Source organism: Kogia breviceps, chromosome X (genome assembly GCF_026419965.1).
Source record: "Kogia breviceps isolate mKogBre1 chromosome X, mKogBre1 haplotype 1, whole genome shotgun sequence".
NCBI lineage: Eukaryota > Metazoa > Chordata > Mammalia > Artiodactyla > Physeteridae > Kogia > Kogia breviceps.
In genome coordinates, this window is record NC_081330.1 from 36,425,787 (window position 1) to 36,453,621 (window position 27,835).

The window sequence follows — 27,835 nt, forward strand, 5'->3', positions numbered from 1 at the left end:
ATCTACAGGATTAAATCTAAAAACTTATGAATGGCATATAGGACTCTTGGTGACCTGGCCCCTGCCTTGGTTGACATCACAGACCTGAGCAGAACAAATGCCTTGGAACTGTGAGAATCTAATATATCCTTTTCCTTTTTTAACCTCTGGGCGTTACTGTATATTGTTCCTTCTGCCTAGAAAGCTCTTAGCCACAACCCCTTTGCAGCCCCATTCACCTGGCTCACTTTTCTCTCAATACTTAACTCAGAGAGACGTCCCTCCTCCTGCCTCTTCTCCTCCCCTGAAATTTGCATTTGGGTGATCCTCTCTGTTTTCCTCTGTCTGGGCTACTTCAATCATAGCACTTCTTACTCTGCTTTGCCATTATCTATTTACATCTGTGTCTGTCCCCAAGAGGGCAATGTGGTGGAGAAAAATGGACATATTTGAAACTATAATAATGATAAAACATATCACTAATATAAAGTTAATGACCTGCCAAACCCTGTTAAAAGTGTTTGCTGTATGTTGATCCATGTAATCCTGACAACACTGTGAGATGAGCAACTATTACTGAAGTTGAATCCACAGTACTTGGTGATGGAGTGAATAAGGGGCAGAGAAGAAGGAAGTCTCAGCTGAGTACCAGGTTTCTGACCGGAGCAAGTAGGTGAAGGGTAGATGGGGGCGCCATCTCCTGAGATAAGGATTACAGGAAGTAGAGGAAGAGGAGGCGTTTTGGTCAGGGTAGGGGAGAGAATCTTTTAGTTTAGGGACTGCCATTCCTTTGCCATTCTTTCGTAACTGTTATTTCCAGAAGTTTCAGGAATAATGTGAGTAATGTACCTTTTCTTCTGATTGACAGGCATTTGGAAACAACAGTGTCCATCTTGGGACAGCAGGCTCACCTTCCAGTATTTCTTCATTAGCCTGCTGGAAGCAGGAGGGCTCTGTTCTTGGGACCCTGACCTTTCTCTCACCTTATGCTCTGGTTCGCGGCTCCCAGAAGACAGCGAGGGCACCATGGCCTTGCATCCTTCAAGCTCCTGGGGTGTTTGTGCCTCCTGGCCCTTACGTCCCTCCCACAGCGGATATGGGCACCCCCCTACAAGATAGGGGTGGTGGGTCCTTGGAGTTGTGATCCGTTGTTCTCAAAGGCCCTGCCCGAGGTCGCCGCTCGGTTAGCCATTGAGCGAATCAACAAGGACCCATCGTTGGACCTGGGTTACTCTTTTGAATACGTGATTCTTAATGAAGATTGCCAGGCTTCCGGGGCTCTATCCAGTTTCATTTCCCACCACCAGATGGCCTCAGGATTTATTGGACCTGCCAACCCTGGCTACTGCGAGGCAGCCTCACTCCTGGGAAACAGCTGGGACAAAGGGATTTTCTCTTGGGCCTGTGTGAATTATGAATTAGACAATAAAAATAGGCACCCGACCTTTTCTCGGACACTCCCTTCTCCCATTCGGGTGCTGGTAACCGTCATGAGATATTTCCAGTGGGCTCACGCTGGAGTCATTTCCTCAGATGAAGACATTTGGGTGCATACAGCCCATCGAGTTGCAAGTGCTCTTCGGAGCCGCGGCCTACCTGTAGGGGTCGTCCTGACCACAGGACAAGACAGCCAAAGCATCCAGAAAGCTCTACAGCGGATTCGCCAGGCAGACAGAATTCTCAGTGAGTGCTTTCTCCTGGCTCAGCTTTCAATGTGGCTTCAGTGAAAGGATATGACAATGTCCCAAAGTTTCCTATCCTCACACCCTAGGATAGCACATCACTCTCCAGTTCTTCATGCATTTGCCCCCTTTCAATCACGCTCGGGCCCCAAGACTATCCTGCTTCAACAGAACCTATTTTATGAACTGAATAAAAGTACAAAGACCTCTGTGGTTACAATGCCCTTGGGTGCCAGTGCCTCTGCTTTCAGCACCTGGGCGTCAGGAGCAACTGTGGTCACACACCCTCCATGCCCTTAGGACCACAGCAGTCTCAGATCAGCCAAGAAGCGGTGTTCTTAGAGCTCTATTTTTGTCTGGTCTAGTCACTGAAGGGAGATTTACCTTTGATTCCCTTCTGGCTACTTTCCCTCATAGGTGCCCAGTGCCCTTGTGTCATCACGTCTCACTTAGAACCTTTCTTCTCTGGACTCAAAAATGCACACCCACCCCTTCTCACTTTCCACTCCCTGAAAGCAGGGCTTCTCTCTCTGCAGCACACAATGAGCTGATATGGAGGGAGCTAGCTGATAAATAAAAGCATATTAAAATGAGAAGCCTGCCTAAATCGTACCCTTTCTCCTCCCAAGAGAAGTTTTATGTTCAAAGATGTTTCTTAAAAAAAAAAAAAACCCAAAACACAAAGATGATTCTTGCTGAGACCATGGACCAAGTGTAAAGCAAAGGACTAACCCACTGACCCAGGGCAAGTTGGGTGCATTTTGGGAAAGGGGAGGGCTCTTCCTGGTCCTCTTAAATCAGATGGAAGTCTTTTACATATACATACTGCAAGCCTTTGTGACACTTGGGTTTTTTGTTTGTTTGTTTGTTTTGGTAACACTTGGTTTTGATTGTTTTTCTATTCTAATTTTTAAATCTCCACTTTACTTTTTTTCTGGAAAGTAGCAGTGATTTGTGGGAACACTGGTCATCCTCTATTGCAGTCACTCCATTGCTTTAGGACAGATAGCTCAGAAACTACTTGTCAAACTGATTACTTCTAGGATTAGTCCTGGTCCCAGTCATTTCCTTAACATAACAATGGACTTGTTAGAGAATGGTCCAGCTTAGGGCTGGCCTATACCCAGAAGCCCATTTTAAGTTTCAAGTGTCTCCAGTATTGGACCTTAATTATGATCATTATGGGAGGATGAGGGCAAGAATTTTTAGTTCCAGGAACTATAGTAGTCTGCTTCCAGCTCCAGTCTACAAGATCCTATAAATGTTAAGCAATCAGTGTGGCTCTGATTACTTCATAATAGAGCTTGATACTTTCAAAGCAGAGCACAGAATTATTTTTAAAGATATAAAACCATTTCCAAGGAGGAATCATGCCAGAAACAGGTTAACATATTTAATATCATAACTTTATAATATGTTACAAATCTTCATGAAGCCCAGTGTCTCCTGCAAGTTTACATTCCATGAGTGTTTCACATCCCACCCATTCTAAATAGTATACTCTTTGAAATGACATTTTGGCCTCTACCTTGAAATGTTAAATAAATCCAGGCCCCGGAGCTCTTTGGGTTGTCAGACTGAGAGAAGTTAGGATTGTGTTTACCACCCACAATTCTTTTCAGGCAGGGAGGTAGCAAATGTACATATTATCGCCATACTATTAGAGATGCATTCCTTTAGGTCAATCGTTCTTACTCTGGCCGCACACTGGAAATGCCTGGACATCTTTTCAAAATGATTGGGGCCAGAGTACCACCTCCAGACATTCTGATGGTCTGTGGTGAGGCCCCAGCAAAGGTATTTTAAAGAGCTTCCCAGGTGCTTGTAAAATGTAGCCAGAGTCAAGAACCACTGCTTCAAGTTCAAGAAAAGGCAAATAAATGTTCCCTACTTTAAGTTACCAGACAATTTTTTGTCTTAATATGACTTTGTTTAATCAGATTGCTTTCTGTCTAGCAGTGTGGATCAGCTCGCTAAGGGAATGAAAATTTTAAGATGGGGGTAAGGGGGTAGGAGCCTGGAAGCCTAGAGAGGGAGGTATGTGGTTATGCAGCAAAGAAAGACCCTGGGTAGGGAGAAAAGCAGCAGAAAGTGCAGTAGGGGCTCAGAAAGGGAGATAAAAGGGAGTGAAGACAAAGCTCTGCTCTCCCAGATTTTGCCCCGGGGTTTCTGACCAAACATAGGCAGACTCAGGTGAGGCGTGCTGGGAACTCAGCGTCTTGAATCAGAACGTGGGTAGGTTGGGGCAGATGCAGGGAAACTGAGCCATTGGCTGAGCTGCGGTCCGAGTAGGACCTCGGGTACCTGAGTGTGCACTGTCCAAACGCGTGTGTGGTACTCACACTTGGCACAGCTCGTTTTTTGGTATCTGAGGGCACTCCAGGTGATGGGTGGGATATGACAGGAGGACTTGCAGAAGGGGAGTGAGTCTTAAAGTAAAAGGTAAGCTTGTTGTCCACTTGATCATCCATTGAGACTAGTGCCCCAGCCAATAGGAGCGTGAGAAGCGGGGTTCAGAGTATGAATATAAATACGGTATCAGGACTTTAGCCACGAGGCCTAGGGTTCAGGGCACATCTCCAGCCCAATCAGAGAATGGGAGATCTGGTGAGAAACTGAGATAGAAGTTAACGAGTATGGATTGGGCCACCTGAGCAGTGAGGACGGTTACCATACACCAGATCGAGCATCCACTAGATCAAAGCTCCAGCTGATTTTCTGGCCGCTTTCAACTGGTAGGACTGACCCCCCCAAGTAAACCTTCAGAGAAGGACCTGTTGTGATGTACAAAATATAGTGGAAAGGGATCCCTTTGGAAGTAATGGAAATAGCTGGAAGACTGGTTTTGTCTGACCTCCTCACGATAACAGTGACCAAAGCCCCACGTGGCAGTGGCAGTGGTGGCGGCCACTGTAAAGTTATATTTCCAATGATCACTGGCACGTTACTGGAGACAGAAGGAATGTCTTTCTCAGAAACTGGTCTAAATTTTGCTTACACAACAGCAAGACAATGATAAAATTTAATAGTAAAGATGATCATAACAATAATAATAGTTATGGGCTCTTGGAAAGGGAAACAGCAGGGGTGTTACTAGAGGCTGCCACTGAGACAATGAAAGCAACCATAATACCACTTTACATGTGAACAGCTCTCTACAGTTTACAGGGTATTTGCATATAGATAATGTCATTTAATCCTCAGGGTTATCCAGGAGCAAGGTATTTTCTTCCAAGTTTTACAACAGCTGTGAATCTCACATAACAAGTAGCTAGGGGTATGCGTTATTAACACCAAAGAATGGGGTAAACGAAGTCCCAGGGAAGGAGGAATTCCGGATTCAGCCTCTCCAAGATTGTCAGCTCACTCCTTTTAAGCTTCAGAGGCAATTACCAATTATCTTTGTTTCTGACAAAGTCATATAGGAGAGATATTAATCAAGGACAAAGGCCTCAGCTTACAGGCAGGGTTGCTGTATGTGGTTTTCCCTGCCCAAGGGAATCTAGCTGAGTGGGCATGAGGGCCAACATTCGGTTCACTCTCTGCTCCTTAAACCATGAGTCCTGTTGGAGATTTTGATCCAATGGCACGAAGAGCATATCACTCACCAGGCAGAGCACCCGGGGGATTGCAATTACCCAGAAGTTCTTTTGCTAATTCTCACAAAGACTAGCGGCAGGCCCCGCTAAAAAGCTCTTTAGAGTACTTTTCAAATGGCTATTTCGAACCCTCCTCCCTTCTCCTCACCTTTTTGCCTATCAATGCTTGGCTGATTGTGAAATCCTTTCAATTTGGGTTTACAAGGTTGTTGAACCATTTGGGGATTCCTTTAAATCCTTCCAAATTGGGAATGCTTCATTACAGTATGATGTTCGATAACTAGGACACAGTCAGAATGTCCTTCTCTTGATCTTCCGAAGTCAGATACTTTATTACTACCTCATTGTCAGGGACCTGGCTGGCCTTTTCCATCTATTGAAGATTCTTGACATTAAAAAAAAAATACCAATAATGATAATAGCTAATATTTATTGAGAATTTATTATATGCTAGTCATTTTGCAAGGGTTTTATAGGGACCATCTCATTCAATTCTTGCAACCTCCCTATAAAGTAAGGCCAATTACTATTTAATGCACTTCACAAATGAGACTTTGGAGGCAGAGAGAGGTTAAATAACTTGCTTAATGTCACACAGCTAGTGAGTGGGAAAACTAGGATATGTATTCAGGTTGATCTAAAGCAGTGCCTCTCAAACCTAAGTGTGACCAGAATCGCCTGGGGGCTTGCCTCCTTCCTCCAGAGTTTCTGACTCAGGAGGGCTGGGATAGGGTACCAGAATCTGCATTTCTAACCAATTCAAGGTGGTGTTGATGTTGCTGGTCCAGGGATCATACTTTGAGAATCACTGGTTTAATGAAAGACTTATGCTCTCCTGCCTCCTGTCCACTGGAGGGGTGCCCCTAAAGCTTACTCACTTGACATCCTGTGTTCCATGGTGTATAATTTAGCCCTTCCATTTTTCTCTCTTAACTTTTGGGCCCACTGATGAAATTCTTTTAAGTGCCTCAAGGTAACAAGTATCGCCCCAGTTTTCCTACAGTAATAAGAATAGTGATACTGTAATACTATGGCCAAGAGCCTTAGTGCTGATAGGGAATTTGGTATACAGTTTGGTATAGATAAATGTAAGTAATGCAAATGGTGAAAGGACAACTTGCTCTCTTGAACAGGTCCGCTATCAGTAATGATATAATTATTGAAGACCCAGCCCAGGATGAAATCTCTAAACATCTAGGCTTCCTGTGTTTAAGAGGCCTTACCTGCACAGCAGTTTAGGAAAAGCTGAAGAAAACATACGTTGCAAAGTATGGAGAAATATTAAAAACATAAGCTGGGCAGCAATGTGAAGGCAATAAAAGTACTTGTAATAACGGTTTTACTTGGGTATGAAAAAACACGATCTGATGCAGACAGAATGGCCATTAAATGTAATATGTGTCTGACAGCATGCTGAGCTACTTGGACCAGTTTGGCACTGGTGGCAGGTAAGTAAGTGGTGGTCTCAGGACTTAAGGCCAAAAATGTGTGCAGTGTCCTCAGTCGATAGAAATAGCCACACATCGTGTACTACAGTGTTCTTAAAGTGTGGTTTGAGGGCCTCCTGCACTGAATCACACTTTGGGCTGTGGTTGGGAAACATGCAGATTCCAGAGCCTCCCACCCTCTTTTTATGTATCCATTTTATGGAGTGCATGGGGGAGAACTGAGGGGAGGAAGGTGTGACTCTACTTGTTTCAGAGTGAGGCCAGATGGGGCTAAATCCTGGGGGAATGTGAGACCTCGGGTAAATCACACTGTATGCCCCCCTCCTCCTCTGGCCTGCTTACTCTCCCATCTTTCAACACTTGTTAACACAAAATAGGTTAAAATGAAGGCTAGTGGTAGGAAATGTCACAAAAGGATTAAAATGAAAATTAAGGACAATAGAATGGAGGGTTTCTGTGGATTGGGAGCAGTATTGTGGGCTCACAATATGAATATGACTCCTAAGAACTTCGTCAGCAAAAGCTAGTGAAACCATTTTCATCTCGCAAGGTATGAGATTGCGCTCAGCTTCCTCCACCAAGCACTCCATAGCCAGTAATCTGGGAGAAATAAAATTTGCTTTTGGCGAAACACAGTTCCTCTACCTGGAGGAAGTACTGGATCGAGTATTTCAATATAGGAAGAGAGGTAGGAGTTGAGTGACTTGGGAATTGGCTTCTCCTAGAGTTAGACATTTCCTGCTGCTAGCATTGAGGGTGAAAGAGAGGGTCCTGAGCAGCCTAGCATAGTGGGTACCACAGTATGAAGACATAGCTACTAGACAACTCAAGTGGGGCTCAGGTGGCTCAGAGAAAGCGCTAATATCATATCCTAGTAAGATGGGATCTCAGGAGGATGTATCTCCTGGTCCTTGTTTAGGCTATAGAGTGGCTTGACTGTTAACAATCAGGATGGAAACTTACAAGTTAATATTACTCAGTGATCACCTGTTGACCCGGGTCTTGTCAAGGATTTAAGGTTTCTGTCCACTAATCCTTTCCTGACAACTTACAGGTAAAATCCCATTTTAATGAATGTCATTTTGAGATAATAAAGCTATTTAGTAAAATAATCATGTAGAACAGATGCATCTACAAATCCCTATTGACAAAGCACTCAATCTATTAAATTAAGATGGTGCTGTTTGAATTCAGTATTTATGCTTTCTGTTTTAATCGTGTTTGATGGCAAAGTCTTACCTTGCAAAAAATAGAGTAGCTTGTGATCATTCCCTCTTGAGGCTTCCATTTCATCATCTGTAAAATAATGGGGGAGTAAGACAGGCTAGATGGTCTCAAAGGGTCTTTCCAGTAATAAAAATTCTGATTCTGCCCAAAATGTCCTCTGTGTGGGCCAATGAAAGGAAAATTAAGGGGAGGGTAAGGTCTTGAGCACAGTTAATGACATTAAACATTAAACACAGGCATGTTATTATCTACCTGCCCAGCAAATGTCCCTTCGAATTGTTCCTCCATACTAACAATCCAAAATGCCCATGTCTCGCACCTCAAGGAACCCACAAAAGATACCCAGATACAAAACTTCTCTTTCTGAAATTGTTTCAAACATTCATTGTTCATTGGGTATATAATATGTACCAGGATACAGAAATAAAATACAGTTTTTTGTGTTTTTTTTTAAAAGAAGATGTTGGGGATAGGAGTTTATTAATTAATTAATTTATTTGTGCTGTGTTGGGTCTTCGTTTCTGTGCGAGGGCTTTCTCTAGTTGCGGCAAGCGGGGGCCACTCTTCATCATGGTGCGCGGGCCTCTCACTGCTGTGGCCTCTCTTGTGGCGGAGCACAGGCTCCGGATGCGCAGGCTCAGTAGTTGTGGCTCATGGGCCAAGTTGCTCTGCAGCATGTGGGATCTTCCCAGACCAGGGCTCGAACCCTTGTCCCCTGCATTGGCAGGCAGTTTCTCAACCACTACGCCACCAGGGAAGCCCAAAATACAGTTTTTGACTTCAAGGAACTCATGTTCATAGTAGAGGCTGACATAAATAAATAAGGGTGATGAATCTTGTAACTGCCATGACAGAAGTCAGTTCAGGGTACAATGGGACTCTAAACCAGTGTCACAAGTTGGTACCCGAGTGAAAAGAATAGCAGATGAAGATCTGTGTGCAGGAAGCTTATTGGGGGAATGCTTTCAAGGACAACACCTGTGAAGGAGAGGCAGCAGTAGAATTGGCAAAAGAGAAAAATGAAACTGTCACAACAAAGGTCCCAGCCAGTCCCAGTGGGAGCTCTGGAGCTGGGGTGGCCCTTCAGTATTGTCCAGAATTAACGAGTGTTGGCCTTTATGCCTCCATATTGACCAGTCATTGGGTACAGGCAGATACAGAGAAAGGGGTGCAATGGGATAATAATTGTTTAATAGCCAGTTTATCGGGGGAGGAGGGGAAAGACCTGATTTGTAGCATTTGCTAATTTCCATGGTGTTGTAACACCCACCATGGCCAATTTCAAGTTACCAACATGACATTAACTAGTTCATAATAGTCCTGAAAATTTAACCATGGTCTCTTGTGAACCAGCCCAAGCCAGCTCCCAGCACACTACGGTGGTTCTCCTCAGCTGAGGGCAATTCCCTGAGAGGTATAGGCTATTATCTCCAAACATTCCCAGCAGCTAGGAGAATGAATGCTTCATTCCTGAGTGCTGCATCTGGCTGGCACACCACAGCGCCCAATACACATAGTACATGTCAAAATATTTGCTGTATTTCAACCAACACAAAGCACTTAGTTCTATTTAACATTTTCCATCCAGGGAAGTAATTTTACTATTCCTTTAAGTTAATTAAATGAATTTTATCTCTATTGGGTAACCTTGGTCTCATAATCTAATCTCTGTTTTTGCAGAAGATCCCAATACTGACCCGCTTGCCAAGGATACTGTTGGAAGAACTGACCAGCTACCCGAAGCACCTGACTAAACTCAGTTTTTCCCCTCAATGGACATGTTACTGAATGACTTTGACCACAGTGATTCATGTTTAATGGTGTAGCCAAACTTAGGGAGTTAGGGGCCTTAGGTTCTAGTTTCTCTTTCTAAATCCAATCATTGCCTTGTTGGACCTCTCTGTCACTCCATTTTCCCATCATACAATGTGTGATTATGAACAAGGGAGGCTGAATTCCTTGTGTGGCTCAAGAACTAGCTCCAAAGGTATCCCTAGAGTATTCAAAGGAAGGTTTGTGCATCAGAATACATGTAGAACCTCTCAGGGTAATTATATTGAAGGAGATAACGGTCATTTGAAAATTCAAGTTATGGTGTGTGTGTGTGTGTGTGTGTGTCTGTGTTTAGTATCTAAATCAACTTCAGAACTTACTAGGTACACCTTAAAAAATAAAGGGTACCATCTCTGGCTCAAAGGGGAAATTTTTTGAGGGTATCTAACAAGTGCAAAGAAGGTTTTTGAAAATAGGTGAAGCAATACGTAAATACCAAAGACCAGTCACTGAACGTAGTTTAAGCATACTCAGTTCCTGAGATTAAAGGTTCCATGTAAGCATGTATAATTAATATTTACCAAAGGCAGTAGGTCTTTGCCTTTCTTCAAGGAGCTCAGAATACTTGCCAGGCATTATCTAATTAAACTACTCAATGTACCTGTGAAATGCATTGGAATCTACATTTTAAAGATGTGGGCACTGAAGCACAAGTGGGCTTAAACTAAACTCATTTAGCATGCCAAGGGCGAAATTGGATATAAGACTTTCAGTCTCATGATCTAGCTGCCATTCTTCAACCGTGGCCTCCACTAATCCACTCTATTCTAGCATAGCCTTGCCAAGCAACATAGTTTCATAAGTCTAGGAAGAATTAAAGTGAGTGTAAAGTAATTCCAATTACAGGGAAGTTGGATTTTTAAAAATTGAACATATCACCCGTAATATTAGTAGCATGTATAGCAGAGTGTGAGTTAGTACCATTCATTGTCTATAATGGCCTTGGTAAGGGTGAGTTGGTCAACATCTGTTAGAATGTATGTCTGTAGGAGGTAGGCAATAAAAAGCAACAGTGGCTATGGGAATATCACCCATCTTCTCCCTCTAGCCTTCTTATTCTTAGGTATAATAATAGCTACCATTTATTGAGCGCTGTGTGCTAAGCCCATTGTATGTATTGCCCCTTCAGTCTTCACTACCACCCCATGAAGTACATATTTACTATCTCCATTTTATGAATGAGGCAGAGAGAGGTTAAGTAATTTACCTAAGGGTATACAGCTAGTAACTGGTGATATTAGGATATAAACCTAGGTTTTCCAACTCCAGAGCCTCTTCATTATGCTACCTCCCACTTGCTATATTTGTTTATTCCAGTCTAGTACCAGTCTCTGCAGCCTGTAGACATGTCTGATTGTTCCCTATTGTCTAATCAGAGTCCCTGAAATACCTCAGCCTCAACTCAGGGTTTCAACATCTTGTTCATCTTAAAGACATAAGATAGATATCATTTACAAATTGGTAATAATACCATTATTTGTTTCTCCCAGTCTGTAGTTTTGGGTACTATATTTTACTAACATATTGCCATCATAACCTCCCTGCTTTGTCGGTTTCAGTAATCATCATGTGTATGCATTCGACCTTGATTGGGGGAGAGACTCAGACACATCTCTTGGAATGGGCTCACGATCTGAAAATGACTGATGGAACCTATGTCTTTGTTCCCTATGATGCCCTGCTCTACAGTTTACCTTATAAGCATACCCCCTACCAGGTTCTAAGGAACAATCCAAAACTCCGGGAAGCCTATGATGCTGTGTTGACCATTACAGTGGAGTCCCAAGAAAAGACCTTCTATCAGGCCTTTATGGAGGCAGCAGCTAGAGGTGAAATTCCTGAGAAGCTGGAGTCAGATCAAGTAAGTGCAGATTCACAAGTTAATCATGAACAGAAAACCTCAAAAATCAGGAAGGTAAATATTTTTCCTATCAAGTGCCTCTATTCCATAGGAAACTCAGTCAATAGCAGGCCACCACACACAAATTAAAAACACCTTTTGTTTGCAGAAAACATTTATAAAACAAAGATACATTATTGGAGGGTTTTTTTGTTTGTTTTTGTTGTTGTTTTTTTTCATAGGAAAATCATTACCTGATTGGTCTATAGTTCACATTTTTTGACTTTTGGTTTTTTTTTTTAACATCTTTATTGGAATGTAATTGCTTTACAATGATGTGTTAGTTTCTGCTTTATAACAAAGTGAATCAGTTATACATATACATATGTTCCCATATCTCTTCCCTCTTGCATCTCCCTCCCTCCCACCCTCCCTATCCCACCCATCTAGGTGGTCACAAAGCACTGAGCTGATCTCCCTGTGCTGTGCGGCAAGAGGTTTTTTGTTTTTTGGTTTTTTTTTTAATCTTCAAGCAACCTGCAGTGATAACATATACAGCCATGTAGAAGAAATAAAATGTGTTTAAGAACAGGGAAACAAAACCTTAATATATACTAGTGCCGTTCAAGGGTGCCTAGTAAAAAGAAACTTTGTTTCTGACCCAAGTTTGGAACCAATTCAACAATAGGAGAGCTGGTATATAGGAAGATATTACCATTATTATTGATAAAGCTGGTACTGGAGAATGCGGCTTCTGTCTATATGCATTTGAGTTTCCCAGTATTGAATCTGAGCGTTGATCAGACTTCTCCATCTAGTTACCAGCATTGCTGGACCCCTATATTTCTGCCCCGTGAGGACATGCCTTTTGTAAAATGTACAGCCTGAAAGAGCATAGTGGAGCTTACTCCCAAGAGAAAGAAGTTAGGAGGGCTTGGGCTACACATGTTTTGTTCACCTTCCAAACTAACCAGTCAGATTAAGTCACTCCTTTGTGGGAAGGAATGAGTAAGGGGTTGAAGAGGTCAGGTGTTTTTTGTTAGTAGAGCTATCTCTATATGAAAGGAGTCATTTGGAATGGGGAAGAATTCCTCCCTAATAATATACAAGAAATAATATTTATGTATGTATAGATGAATATATGTATAAACATATTTCAGATCAAATCATAAAGCAGTGGGGACAGGATGAAAGCAAGGAAATGAATGGACAAAAATAAAATGGACCAAAAATGGACAAAAGACAAAAACAAAGAGGGAAGAATACAAAAGAGACAAGGAATATGAGACGAAGAGGGGAAGGCCAAAGATAGTTAGATTAGAAAAAATACAGAGGGGGTTTTTATAGGTTAGAGGCCAGATGTAGAAGGCAGTCATTTTCAGAATGGCCCATCAATAAATTTAAAAATTCTAGCATTTGCTAACATATTGTATTAGTTATAATGCTCTGTTATAACTAATACATTAATTATAATGTATTAGTTATAACGCTCTGGCTGTAACTAAGAGACAGCTCAACACAAAATGGCCCAAGTCATTGTTTTTTTTTCAAAACTGGAAGATTTGGGGGCTTTAGGGTCAGTTAATTCAGCTGCTCAGTGATGTTATCAGTGAACCAGGTTCTTTTCATCTTTCCATTTTATAATCATAGCATGCTAGATTGCCCTCACGATCTGGTTCTTCTCCTGGTCCCAAGATGACTGCTACAGTTCCAGACATCACGTCCAAGTGCAACTGTCTACAGACAAAAATGGGGAATGTCCCTCTCTTGTGTCTCTTTTTAAGAGTGAGGAAATCTTGCCCAAATGCTCCTCAAGCAGACTTCTCCCCACACTTTACTGGTCACAATCGTGTCCCATACCCATACCCAAACTAATAATTTAGAAAGAGGAATGAGACCATCATGACTGACCCTATGGCTGCTGGAAAAGTGTACAAAAAATGGAAGTTCCATTAGCAAAAGGCAGAAGGCTATCAGGTAGGCTGCTGGTTGTGCCCAACACTCACATTCTCCATGATCTTCTCCTTTTTGTATACTATTTATTCCTTTATCCTGTGCACTGCCTCTCTATCTGAATAAATTATTCAGATGAAACTTAGGTTTTCTTATCTCTTTCTGTCCTGAGTATTGATAGCAAAGATTTTGCAGATTCTTGTTCTAATAAAAAAAAGTGACCAGCAGAGATATTGACAGTGTTGGATTTAAACTTTATTGCCACAGATATGTTTGTAATAAATCTTCCTTTTAGGAGACACACACATGTTTAATTGAAAACAATTCATTGATTTGGTCAAGAAAGGCAAGAATCCCTCAAACTGCTAAGAATAATTGCTCAAACCAGTTGTTTGGTGTATTTATAGGCAAGCAATCATATGGTGAATTTTTGTACTTTTTATACAATGATATGGCATCACATAGATACAAGACTAAGTCATCTTTTTACTTTAATCACAGGATTGAGGGAAATAGAAAGGTGTGTGTGTGTGTGTATCATATGTATGAGCAGATATTTTGAGACAAAAAATTCAGACCTTCTGCTCTTAATGTTTGATCCAATCTCTTTGCACCTGTGGAAAACATAACGTAATTAAGGTAAAAAATAGACGCCATTAGTGTGGTTGCTAGGCAGCCTGTACGCTACTTTAGACAAGGAAATAGAGAAAGTGAAAACAAAGACTCTAAAGCTTATTTTTTTAAAAAAGCTTTTTTGGATACATTTCCACCCCCACTTTGCATGTACCTTGGCTTTACTTTCATAACCAAAGAATGACAGAAGAGTGAGACAATTATTTTCACATCTCTGATAAACAAAACCCCCTTTTTTCCTAAATTACCTTGCTAAAAGGTATTTTTGAAGGGAGCTAGTATAGCAGAAAGAACATATGATAAGGAGTTAGACAAACTCGGGTTTAAATCTCAGCTCTCACTCTTACTAGCTGCGTGTCCTTGGGCAAGTTACTTAGATTTCTGAGTCCCAATTTTACCATCTGTAAAGTGTGTTAGTGATCTACAGCTTCTAGGATTATTGTGGAGATTAAACAAACTGATACGTGTGAAGTGACTAGCAGAGTGCCTGGCTTATAGCTACTTCCTTTCCACCTTTTCTTTTTGGGGCCAGGATGACCTTATTGGTTGATGGTGACCTAGCATCTAAGTTACAGTCTGACCTCAACTTCCTACTCTCTTGAAGGTTTTTTTTTTTTTTTTTTTTTTTTTTTTTTTTTTTTTTTTTTTTTTTTTGCGGTATGCGGGCCTCTCACTGTTGTGGCCTCTCCCGTTGCGGAACACAGGCTCCGGACGCGCAGGCTCAGCGGCCATGGCTCACGGGCCCAGCCGCTCCGCGGCATGTGGGATCTTCCCGGACCGGGACACGAACCCGTATCCCCTGCATCCGCAGGCGGGCTCTCAACCACTGCGCCACCAGGGAAGCCCTCTCTTGAAGTTTTAAGATTACTGGCACAGAATCGCTCAATAGTTTCAGCTTTCAAAATTATCTCACTTTCAGAATTCCAAATGCTATTTTCTCAGATCAAATTATGTAGCTCAATGTTTGCTTATCCCTTGGCTCCTGTTGTTTTTTCCTGTTCAGTCAACAGATCAACAACTATGTATTAAGCACCTGCCATGTGCCATGCACTATGCTGAGCTTCAGATAGAACAGTAAACAAGACAGGATTTTTGTCAGTAGTGTGTTGGAGTCAGTTCGTAAAAGCCAATTGTGTGCCTCTTTGGCAAACACTGTGTTCAGTGGCATCATGTTGGTAGCTTGAATCAGGAATTGAGAGTATTTACACCACAGAAGTTGGTAAATGCTACAAATAAGAGTGTTTGTCCTTTTCATAGAGCTGTTGCCAACATTTACTAGCATATCACTTGTTCCTGCTCTTATGGGACTTAAATTCTAATGAAAGAGAGATTGTAAATGAGTAAACACATGTATGAGAAAGATAGCTGTATTTCTCCCTTGCCCAATAACTTCCAGTGGAATTGAAATTTCTATATATAGGCTATATTGCTTATAGAAGTGGGTTGCATCCTCTTTTAGTTTATACACTTGCCCATTCAAAAATTATAAAACACAAAAAACCATCAAAGTGATGCATGCACACGATTTTAAAAGTCAAGAAATGCTAAAATGTTTTGTATCAACAACAAAGCAGTTCCTAGGCCTTCTTCCCACTCTTCATAAGAAACAACCACTTTCGTGTCTTTTAGTTCTTTATTGTGGTATTAATATTTCTAAATACCATACTGTTACTGGTTTCTTGATTACTCAGTTTTGGACATTATTTGTTGACTTCCCATTATAGTTGAGGATTGTTAGCACTTATATACTTCCTTACCTTCCTTCAGACCCTCAATATAGTTATGTCACAATTTTTAGTTAAATTCATATTTTGTGTTTTTAACATTATACCTGTCTAAATATCATTCATAGATGATCCATGAGGTATACTATGGTAATAATTCATTTCAAGTATAACTTTTGATTTTTACTGGAGTTAATAATTGCTTTATTTTTTTTAATTTGTTTACCTTAATTTAGATTTCTAAGTGTACTGTCTGATAAAGCTGTAGAATCCTCTCAAAACAATTTTATACACAGTAAAATCTGTTAAATCCCTTATCAATTTCATTTGTTTTTCCTGAGGCTCTCTGTCCTCCTATTCCAATCTAAACTTGTTGTTCCCTAAGGCTGCTGTACAGCTGTTATGGTAGGATCTCTCTTTTCATCACCCTGGAAATTTGCTTTCTCTTTCTCCTGTGCCGGATTCACTATTCATGACTCTCATGACTCCCATTTTCTTGTTTACTCTCTCATTTTCGTTGAGTGCATCCTTAGTAGCTTCTGAAAAAGGTATACAGGAGGTAAACTTTTGAAATTTTGCACTGAGAGTCTTTATTCTAGCTTCATTATTGATTGTTTGATTAAATATATAAATCTAGGTTAAAAATTATTTTCTATTAGCACTTTGAAGACATGGCACATTGTCTTATTTCTACCATAGGTGTTGAGAACTCCAACGTCAGTCTTATTCCTGATCCTTTGAAGCAACCTGTTTTCACTCCTCCTTATCTCTCCCGGAAACTTTTAAGGTTAACTCTTTATTCCTGAAGTAATGAAATTTCATGATTATGTCTGGGTCTTTGACATGTATTATGCTGTATATTTGGTGGGACCTTTCAATCTAGAAGCTCATTCTGCCTAGAAAATTTTCTTATGTTATTTTTTTTTGATAATTTCCTCAACAACATTGTCTTTGCTCTTTCTGAAAATATTATTAGTTGGATATAAGATTGCCTGGGTTGATTTTTTAATTGTATTATTAGTTCTCTTGTATCACCCATATCTTTGTTTTTAGCTTTTCTTCCTCGAAGAATTCCTCAATTTTGTGTTCTGAGTCTTTTACTGATTAAAATTTTTTTTTGCTATCATATTTTTAAGTTCCCCAAATTGATTCTGGTTGTTTGATTATTCTATTTTTATAGCATCCTGTTTTTGAATACAGTATTTTCTCATATTTTTCTGAAGATATTCATTATAATTTCTTTGAAGTTTTCTTCTGCTCTTTGTGTTTTCCTCAGTTCCTAATTTTTCATGCTTCTTTGTTTTGGTCTTTCTATTTAATCTTGGAAGCTTTCCTTAAATGCCTGATGATCCTGGCTATCTGTATGTTTTTAAGAGTGAAGCTTTAAAAGGAGTATTTGAAAGTGTATGTACATGGTGGTTATGTTGACCTGTAGGCTTCAGTATAGGGCAATTGGCTGGCCAGCTGTTTTTTTCTTTTTTTTCCCCAATACCTGTAGATCTTGCCTCTTGAGCTAGTCACTTTCTTCAGAGAAGAATGTTTCAATCTCCTTCCTGGGAGTTGTAATCCTGGCTGTCACTATTCTAGGAGCCATGTTGGGGGAAGTAGACTGGGATTCTCATCATTAAGTCTGAAGACTTTAACTTCATCACTCTCTTTTTATGGCCCACCTCACTCTCACTGTCATTTGGGTCAAGTGTCCCAGCTCTGGAGCTGCTCTGAATCAGTTTAACCTGTTTCCTGCAGAGATCTGTTTCTCCTTCGTAGAAGTGGGATGGCAGAAGTCTAACTGTTCCTTACACAGACATTCAAAGCTATCCCTCTTTTCATGCCCTGCCTAACCTCCACTTCTGTACATAGTGCTTCTAATTCCTAAGCCTTTCCAGGATTCACAGAGAGCAAATCTGCTTGTTGCTTACCAATATTCCTCTCTTCAGATACTTAGATTTAATCACCCTCCACTCTGCTAAATCATTTACTGCTCCTATAGCAGCTTTCTATCTTCATATTCTGTGGTCAAGATCATACTTGTCTTCTAGTGCCATTAGATACGGAGGTTTATTGTTTCTGTTTCTTGTTCTCCTTGTTGTTTGGGAGTGATGTTTGAGAGGAGGAAGAGAGTGAAGGAAAAATATCTTGATTTTGCTATCTTTAATCAGGAAGTTATGAAAGAAAAAAAAAGAAGTTACAAAAGGTATATATGATATATTTTTATTGCTAGGTTTAATGACAATCCATGAATTAACTTAGCATTTCTATATTAAGCTCAGATATAACATGGTAGTTAAGAGCATGGACTCTGAAGGCAGACTGCTGTAAACTTACTTAAGCTCTCTGTATCTTCTTTTCATTATTTTTAGATTGGGAATAATAATAGTACCTACCTCATAGAGTTGTTGTGAGGGTTAAGTAAGTTCATACACATAAAGAGCTTGCCTGGCACTAATGATTCCTCAATAAATGTTTTTCATTATTATTGTTAATGTTGTTATTTTTATTATTATGATGGCCTTGGCATTCTGCTGGTGATATAATGGAAAACAAAATAGAAGCAAGATCTTTCCTCCAGTGAAGGGGAACAGTTTTACCATTTCAGGGTGCTAAGGCCACTGGGTCCAAAACTGACACCCTATTACATATTTGTGACAAATTCAAGACTGAGACTTGAACACTGAGTCTTGAACACTAACTTCCATGATGATATTACCAGAGCCCCGTGTTCCTCTTCTTAAATGCAAACAATAGCAGCTATCATGTAGTCAGTGATTATTCTGCACCAGGTAGTTTACGTAAATGATTCCATTGAATCCTCAGACCAAACCTACAAATTAGGTATTATCAACTCAATTTTATGGATGATGAAACTGAGGCTCAAGGTAACTTGTCCAAGGTCATACAGCTGGCAAGTAGCAGAGCTGGGATTCCAACCCAAGTCTACTACCTGAAGTAATACAACCTGACCATTTAACCACACATTAGCCTTAAAAAAAAAATACATCATGTCCCATGTCTAGTGCTTTACTCAAAGTAACATTGCTAAGTGACTAATACTTTGATTTGAATGGCTATTTGATTTGAATGGGTATTTGATTTGACCGGATTGTTTTCCTCTGATATAGGAGGTGATAGGGATTTATGAGGACCTGTGAAAAGAGAAAAATAAATCAGAATGGAGAGATTGGGGAGGTGGGACATCAGTGAAAAACTTCCTAATTTGGTCTCAGCACGATTGGGCAAGGATTATCACTTTGTACCTTTATATACTGGCACAAAAAGACTTCTGAAATAAGGTTTTAGTTTCTGCATTCTTCTCTTTCATTGTATTCCCAATACTTGTTTTCAATGAAATTCTATTGGCTACAAATGCATATTTCTAGAACACACATTTTGGATATTTTTTCCAAATGTGGCCTTATTTGGCTAAGCAAAAGAAATCCTCTGGATTTCTCAGTCAGCACAGGGGACCTTATGCTCCTACACCTATTGTTTTCCATTACCATAAATATGGGTGCTTGGCAGGGGGGTGCTAGGCCGAAGGCAATGTGGTTAGGACTGGAACATTCCAGGATGGGGCCCACTAGACAGGTTGTCAGAAAAGCTTGCCTGCAGCTCACAGTGGCTACAATTGTCTTTGAACTGCATTCTATATAAAATAATAGTGTTATCTTCATGAGTATCATATCAAACAGATTAGGCTATTAGACATTTTTTTGGCTAAGTCCAAGGGTTGAGATCATGCATTATTGGAGGTACCACCTTTAATAACAAGAATTCAATTACCCTTTGGTTTCTTGGTTTTTGTATGCACCTGGCTTTTTGTTCAAAGGTGATGTTGCCATTTTGTCCCTCAAGTGGTGCTTTCCAAGCCAGGTGTTTTAATGTACACTTCCAAGGACAAAATTCTTTGGTAACCCACTTTGTGTCTTTTAAGCACAGTAAATCTGAACTGATGATAGTCAACTTGATGACACCATGAACCATTAAACTGAACAAATTCAAATATCACTGCTCCTGACCCAGACCTTGTTCTCCTGGATACAAGCTCCAAAAAAGCCTAGGGTAGAGCTAGCTAAAGTCACTGAATAACAATGAAAGATAAGTTTCAATTATCATTCATTTATTCACAATTCATTCATTCATTCAGGCTCAGGTCTATACAGCACTCCAAACCAATAGACTGAGTCATCAGTGGTTTCACCATTCCGGCCTGTGATATAACAAGGCCATCTGCCTGATAGAAGGTCTTGCCAATCCTGTCTTGCTTCTTTAGAACTATAGTCGGAAGCCAAGACAGAGGGTTGTAAAGAGTGTCCTTACTTTCATTGTCCCATCCTGTCTCTTCTTTTTCTCATTATTTGCAGCAGTTGCAACTACAGAGCTTTTGTTACTAACGCTAACAGAGTATGCCTTTGGCTTATGGGAAGGGGCAATTACCATTGCTGAAAGGCACAGCAGGTAAAATGGCAACGCAAACCAGCTAGAACACAAATCTAAGGCCTCACAGCAAGAGTGGGGCACAGTGACAGCCCCTCTTTTGCAACCAAATGCTGTTGCTACAGCTATGTTCTTTCCTAGCTTCAAGTCCCCCTACCATATTTTTGTGGCTCTGCGCACGTGTGCATGTGTGTGTGTGTGTGTACACGTGCCTGTGTGAGTATGTGTGTGGTATGTGGCGGAGGCTGGAGAATCCTGAAGAACAAGCTTCAGTTTTCGTTCATCTTGGGGAGTTGCTGTCAGTCAGCTCTAACAGGGATCAATCCGAGAGCACCAAGGGCAGCATAGGCTGGCCAGCTGAAGACTCTGTGCGATGGGTCAGCTCAGAGGTGAGGATGATGTTTTTAAGAGTTTTAATCTTTGCTTTTCATTGTAGGTTAGATGCAGTCCCTTTCCCAGAAGGATCTGTGCCTTTCAAAACAGAATACTAGCATTCTCCCTGCTCTCAGGGTCTTGCTGCCCTGTGGTTTCTCACTCATTTGTTTTACTAGTATTGATTTTATACTCTACCTTCCAGCCTTCACTTATTGTCATAACCTACCAAAGCCCCAGAAAACAGGCAGACCCTTGCAGCAATCCTAAATACAATTAAATGGATCATCTGAGAATGTCAGGAGGGGGAGTTAGTAAAAACCCCTGAAGGGACCTCAGTGTGTGCTAGGCAACTAAGTGTGGATGCCTTGGTGGCAGCACGTGTCATCCATTCACCATGCCTATATCTGTAGTGTGTGTTAAAACAGGGTGGTGAAGGGAGATCATTGGAATAAAACTCAGGAGACTGAGATGTTGATTTCTGCTCTGCTATTAGATGCTCTGTTACTGGGGAAAGCTCTTTGACCTGAACAACTGGAAGAATGGAGTAGCTTTTAACAAAAATTGGAAAGACTCATAAATGGAGCATGAAGATTTGGGGTAAAGATCAGGAGTTTGAGTTTGGGTACACTGAAACTTCATGTTTAAGTAGAGATACCAAGTAAGCAGTTGACTATATGACTCTGGAATTTAGGAAACAGGTCTTACCTGGAAGTGTAAACCTGACATTTATGGCATAGAGTGGTATTTAATGCCATGAGAGCAGAAGAGATCACCAAGGGGGTGAGTGTAGATAGAGGGGAGGACCAAGGACTGAGCTGTGCAGCATGCCAATGTTAAAAGATCAGAGAAATTAAGAAGAAACTATAAACAAACCAAACAAAAAAGTCTGCAAGCTAAATTTTCTCCCTGGACTAGATCAAGATTTGGGAAGATTCACAGGAGTTTAGAACTAGAAGAGACCACAGAGAACATCTATTTCAATCAAGAATGCTAAAATAAACGAAGAACCAAGAGACTTGGGTTCTAGTCCTGATTTTATGCCTAGGTGAGTGACCATGGCCACTGCAGGACATCTATCTGATTCTGTCCCAAATATCCATAAGATATTTGGTCCACACCAAAAAGTCCTTGATATTTGGTCTTGACCAAAACGTCCATCAACATTTGGTCCATAAGACATTTGGCCCATGCCAAAAGGTCCTTGATATTTGGTCCTCTCCAAAACCATTTGGCATGGACCAAATATGCTCATGGACATTTTGGGTAGGAACAAATTTCCAGGACCTTTTGGTGTGGACCAAATGTCTTATGGACATTTTGGATAGGACTAAATATGACCACATCTCAAGGACATTTTGGCATGGACCAAAATCTTATGACTATTTTGGACAGGACCAAGTGTTTGCTAATCGACCTTGACAAATCACTTAACTTCTTTGGGTCTCTCTTTCATATCTAGGAAGTAAGATAGCTAGACCAGATGACTCCCAAGGTTTAGACATTCATGATTCTATATCCTCATTTTAGAGAGGAAGAAACTGAAGTCCAGAGAGAGGGAATAAGTAACTCTCCCAACATACTGGCATTAGGAAAAGACCCCAGGCCCATGTGTCTTCTTCTATACTGTTGGTCTTGAACCCTGTATGAGTATTAGAATCCCTGGGGAGCTTTTCATAATACTGATTACTGGGTTCCTAACCTAAAGTGTCTCATTTTGCTGGCTGGGGTGTGTTTGGTATTAGTATTTTTGACATTCCTCATGTAATTCTAATGTGCAGCCAGGGTTGAAAACCCTCTGCTCTACATTTACAAGGCATGGCAGTGTTTTGCTAGCTGCTACACCACTCTGCATCTTGACTTGTATTTCTAACACAAAAATGATTCACTCAATTTTAAACCCTTTTATTCAGATGCAGATTGTTACAGGAGGATAGCTTTCTAGACCTTGTGAAACCAAAGTAGCAAGTATCAGCTTTCCCTGAAGCTCAGTAAAATGGCATGACCATAGCTTTCTTGAACTCCATCCTAGAAGTGAAATGTTGTGAAAAGCCACGAAGCCATGGCCAGTGTGGGAGGAAGCATGGAGGGATCATTTGCTCTTCTTCCCCACCTTTTTGGAAAAAGGATACAAGGTTTGTTCCAAAAATAAACTTACAAGGTTAATGAGCAGGGTATCAGACACAGGACACAAATGCTGTTGCTTTTACCATATTTATGTGAGAGGAAGAGTCATGCTGTCCATTGTAGCAGCCTTGTTGCTTTACAGTGGCTTCTCACCAAAGCTTTGCCACTTTGCATAGCAATAGGATATGGGATTTCTTGATTAAAACCTACTTTCTCCATACACAACAACATTTGGCTCTGTATTTGTGCGTGTGTGTGTCAGTGTGCATGTCTGCGTGTATATGAGTTGGGGTATATGTTTAAAACTGTATTCTAGTGTTCACTTTCTCTGGGGAGCACGTGTCTAAGAGAATAGCCGTTTTGAACTAAGTTGGGACACAAGACCTGCACTGTGGAGACACATTATTTGTAGTCTTACCACATACACCTACCACTCTAGTAGTGCCAACCAAATGATTTTACCATGCATAATGCACTCGTAATTAACCCGGTCAATTTCCTTTGCGCCTCTTGTCTATTTCATACTTTTCTTTTAGTGCCCTTTATAACTCTAAATCACTATCTTAGTTTAGGAGCATAAAAATGTATTGTGTATGACTTGGTTTGCTCATAAAATTGTCATATTTGATATATTTAAAGATGTGAAGGCCTGGGGGAGAAAAACAGAAAAATTCAGGGGAGAAGCCAAGCAAGTCCTGAGAAACAATTGTTTTGTTTTGTTTTTTCCTCTGGGTCTTCATAGCTCACCTCCACTCAGACGTGCAGCCCTTAATAATGAACACGGGCTTGGAATTCACTCTGAGATTGCTCTAGGGTGACTAGGGCTCAAGATAATTGTAATTTTTAAAAATAGGTTTCACCGTTGTTTGGAACCATCTACAATTCAATTTACTTTATCGCACAAGCCATGAATAATGCTATGAAAGAGAATGGATGGGCTAGTGCTGCCAGCCTGGTTCAGCATTCCAGAAACATGCAGTTCTATGGATTCAACCAGTTGATAAGGACAGATTCAAATGGAAATGGAATTTCAGAATATGTAATCCTGGACACCAACTGGAAAGAATGGGAGCTCCACAGTACTTACGCTGTGGACATGGAAACAGAGCTCCTACGATTCAGAGAGACCCCAATTCACTTCCCTGGTGGCAGGCCCCCTCAAGCAGATGCACAATGCTGGTTTGCAGAAGGGAAGATCTGCCAAGGAGGTAAGGAATGGAAAATCAATGGTAGTCAATTTGGCTCAGCTTGGGTTACAGGGAACCTCTTTAGGAGAAGGCATATTTTAATATTGGGACACTCATAGAATCAATCATTTGCATTTAGGTGACATAAACATCTTGGCACTTTACATAGTTAATTTAAAATAATAAGGGCAATGATAGGTACTTTGCAGCCTTGAATAACCATCCACAATGTAAAAGCCACCCCTACCTGTTTTTAAAAGGATCCCACTCCCAAAGAGGTTTTTCTAATAAGAGGAAGGCATGATGCTTTTTCTTGTTTTTTTGTAGGCTGTGATCTGTGACTGTTCCCCCTGCTAGAAAATTCACCTGTCCTTCCCTTGATGTATCCAAATCCTTTCAATCAGGTTCCACCACAGAAATACCATTTTCCACCCCCTCCTCTCTGAACTCCCATTGAACTAAACGTCTGTACCTCACAGCTTAGCACAAAATTGCTTTTCAGTTGTTTCTTGTGTATTGATTGTATCTCTTCCTCCCAAATGGACTGCTCCTTGAGGGCAGGGACCAGAGCTAATAATTCTTATACCCTCCAACCACCCAACACAGTTGGCATCCCATGAATACTTGCATTTGATTGACTGATGGAACTCCTCTAGTTTGTGGAAGAGGGGAAACTCCATCCAATCTCTGAGAGCCAGAGGGGAAATTTGGAAGGATCTATACTATTCCTATGCAAGTGTACCCCACACCCTTCTAAAACCAAATGCATCTATTTGAAATAGACTTCAACTTCTATTTTGTTTTAGCATGACATACCCAGCTACCTCTTGACTTGCCTCATCATATATTTCCCTCTGAAATCTTAGTAATCTATCCAAATACTTAGATTTTACAGAGGACAATTTACATCCTAGTGAAAACACTAATTATCAAAACCAGACTCACCCTTGAAGGACAAGTGTTACGTTTTTCATCTATAATTCACGAGGTCTATGGGCTCAGGTGAATTAAAAAGGTCTTTTATTTTATGAAGCCAACATAATACCCTTCGCAGGTGAGATAACATATTTATTCTCAAGAACTCTATTGCTGTCCAACTTAAATTAAAGTACTCAAAGTTTTCCATTCGTGGACTTTTTTTCTCCAAAGAAACACCCGGGTCAGCCTTAATTCATGTGATTTGTTATTGTCAGAGTGGTGAGTGGTTTTGCTTCAGAACAGTGAAATTGCTTTCTGTGTCCATAAAGTCAACAAGACAGACTGTGCTGGAGAAAAATAGAATTAAGTTAGGTAGATGTAGCTTGATTTTAGAGTCACCAGAAAGCACGAGGAGTCACTCAGTGGTGCCCTTTATTTACAGCCTCTTTCTGATGCCATTCTTCCTCTTCCTCTTCCTCTCTGCAGGCATCGACCCTGCCTTTGCTGTGATGGTCTGCCTTGCCTTGCTTATAGCCCTGCTGTCTATTAATGGATTTGCTTACTTTATAAGGTACACTTTTTTCTTTTTGTATATAAAAACATAAGCCCATTATAGCCTTATTAATATTGATTTCTGGGAAGTCATGTTTCAGTACAATTGCCTCATTACATGACCCACTGATTTTCTTTTTTCTGTAGTGATTTACCATCCCTACCGGCCCCATTTAGAGTGAAGTGTTTTCATGATGCCAAGAATAACTTCCTCAGCTGTGTTGTCAGTGTTGTCGCCTGTGAGTAGATCTGGCTCTCAACACTATCGTGAAATAAGAGAACTAGTACTTTAGGGCCTGCCTACTCCCTAGCTGTGCTCCCTTTTCCACTGGCAGAGTCTCCTATAACCACTTCCTTCCTCAAATGGTATGGACTGGTAGGTATGGACTGGGATCTTTGAACAAGTTCCAAGAATTAGGCAGACTTTGGCTAGAATCTAAGATTTAGGAATAATGGTATTAATTCACAGGGCTGTAGTGGGAATTAAATAAACTGAAGCAAGTATTGTACCTAGAACAATACCTGACTCCAAGTAGGTGCTCAAGAAATGGTAAATCTCCTCTCCTTCCCAAGCACGTGGGACTCTCCTGCTGATTGTTGGGAGCCCAGGATCCTCACTTTGACAGTCATCTATTTTGCCCAGGGTATCATATTCCAGATTTTTACTGTCCTTCTTCCTTGGACAAAAACTATCCTAGCTGATCATCAACATCATCAAGTCCTTGTTTTCCTCCCTCAGATCATTTAATACATGACCAACTACTCTGATGAACTAATTCAGGATCAGGGATAAATGGCTGAAGATGGCTTAATATGACACCCCTTTCTTATAATGTTTGCATTTTAACAGTTGGATCCTCCCCACATTAGGATGATTTGGGATAAATGAAAAATGAAACCAGCCATACCCCTCCCACTTTACCCTTTCCACCCTGCAAACCACACCTTTGTTATCTCTTTGTGGGTGGTCCTAACAACAATACGACAAGAACTTGGTAGGGAATGGAGTGGAGCTATTTTGGAAAATTCCAAGAAAAAATATTTCTAGAGTGTATTAAAGAGCTGTGTAACTTTGGACAAGGCACTAAATCTCTCTTGGCCAGAATTTTCTCATTTGTAAAATGAAGGAATTGGATTAGATGATCTTTAAGAGCCCTTCCAGCTCTGATGTTCTAATGAATCTGCAAAATCCTGGATTGAAACTGTAACAGATGTTACTCTTAGTGTTAGAATGTTAGCATCGCTGTGAAAAACCACTATTATCCATCTCTCCAGTATTAGAAACTTCATAAAGCCACACAAAATAGTAGGTAGCTTATGCATTGTTAAAGCACACTTGATAAAGACAATAGTGTAGTTCAAAGGAAGTTTTTCTTTCAATTTCTATGACTGTGACATATCTCTGCTCAGAACAGAAATTTAATGTCTTTAGCTGCTGCCAAAGAATAAAGTATTTAATTACCATCATGAGATACTTAGTGAAAATAGATACCCTCCAATCAAAATCTTCCCCCTCTAGGGAGATTTGAAGAGTAATAGGCTCTGGCTCCCCAATGCCAAAAGATGCCATGGCAAGGTGGAAAATGGAGTCACTTAGCTGTTTATTGGTCAATCCCCCCCCAACTCTCCCCCAAATGACTGATCTCACTGGTCATTCCCATGGAATGGACTGGGTTTTTTGGGCTTAGAGTGAGCCCCAAATTCAATTCTCAGGAAAGGAAGGAAAAAAAAGAAAAAAATGTCATGGGGGGGGGGTTTGTTTGGACCTTGTGGGCTGAAGGGCAAAGAAGACTGGAGAGGAAAATTATTGGAGAGGAAAATGAGTTTGAGACAATTGGTACTTCAAGTGGTCACAGAAAACTCAGAGATGGGAGAGAGGCACATCATTTCCCAGAGTCACTTGGGCCTTGGTTCTTCAGTTAACAAAGCACAAAAGATGCCCTCTCTCTGCTGCCTTCCTCCCTCTCTCTGCCCACCGAGGTTGCAATCAGAAGAGCTGAGCGGCTGATGAGTTTCTGTAATAGATGGTGATTACTTGCAGGAGAGTGGCTCTCTGTTCCTTCCTTTTCTCTGTTTTGATTGTTTAAGTTTTTTCTTTTCTTCAGAAAGAAAGACGTGCAAAGAACCCAACCACCCCAAAACAAAGGATTCTTTGAACTCCTCCTTTCTCCCTACTCTGAACCAGATTGCCTCGCCTTTCTATAAAGCTCTCCCGTGCTCTGTAATACTAATGATGATAATGAAAATAATGAGCTCTTATACTTTCATAGTGCTTCGCGCTTTTCGGAGCACTTTCACATATATTATCTCATTTGATTTTCAAAACA

General features: G+C 40.8%; 1 protein-coding gene across 1 annotated transcript in view; it reads left to right on the top strand.

Moving 5' to 3' along the window:
- Window positions 1–663: 663 nt before the first annotated feature.
- Window positions 664–27,835, top strand: part of GUCY2F (guanylate cyclase 2F, retinal) — an 81,480-nt gene continuing 54,308 nt past the window's right edge. Inside the window, 5 exon segments of the mRNA XM_059050150.1 lie at window positions 664–729; window positions 912–1,662; window positions 11,328–11,629; window positions 23,705–24,059; window positions 25,443–25,527. Of these exon segments, the coding sequence (XP_058906133.1) occupies window positions 664–729; window positions 912–1,662; window positions 11,328–11,629; window positions 23,705–24,059; window positions 25,443–25,527 (1,559 nt within the window).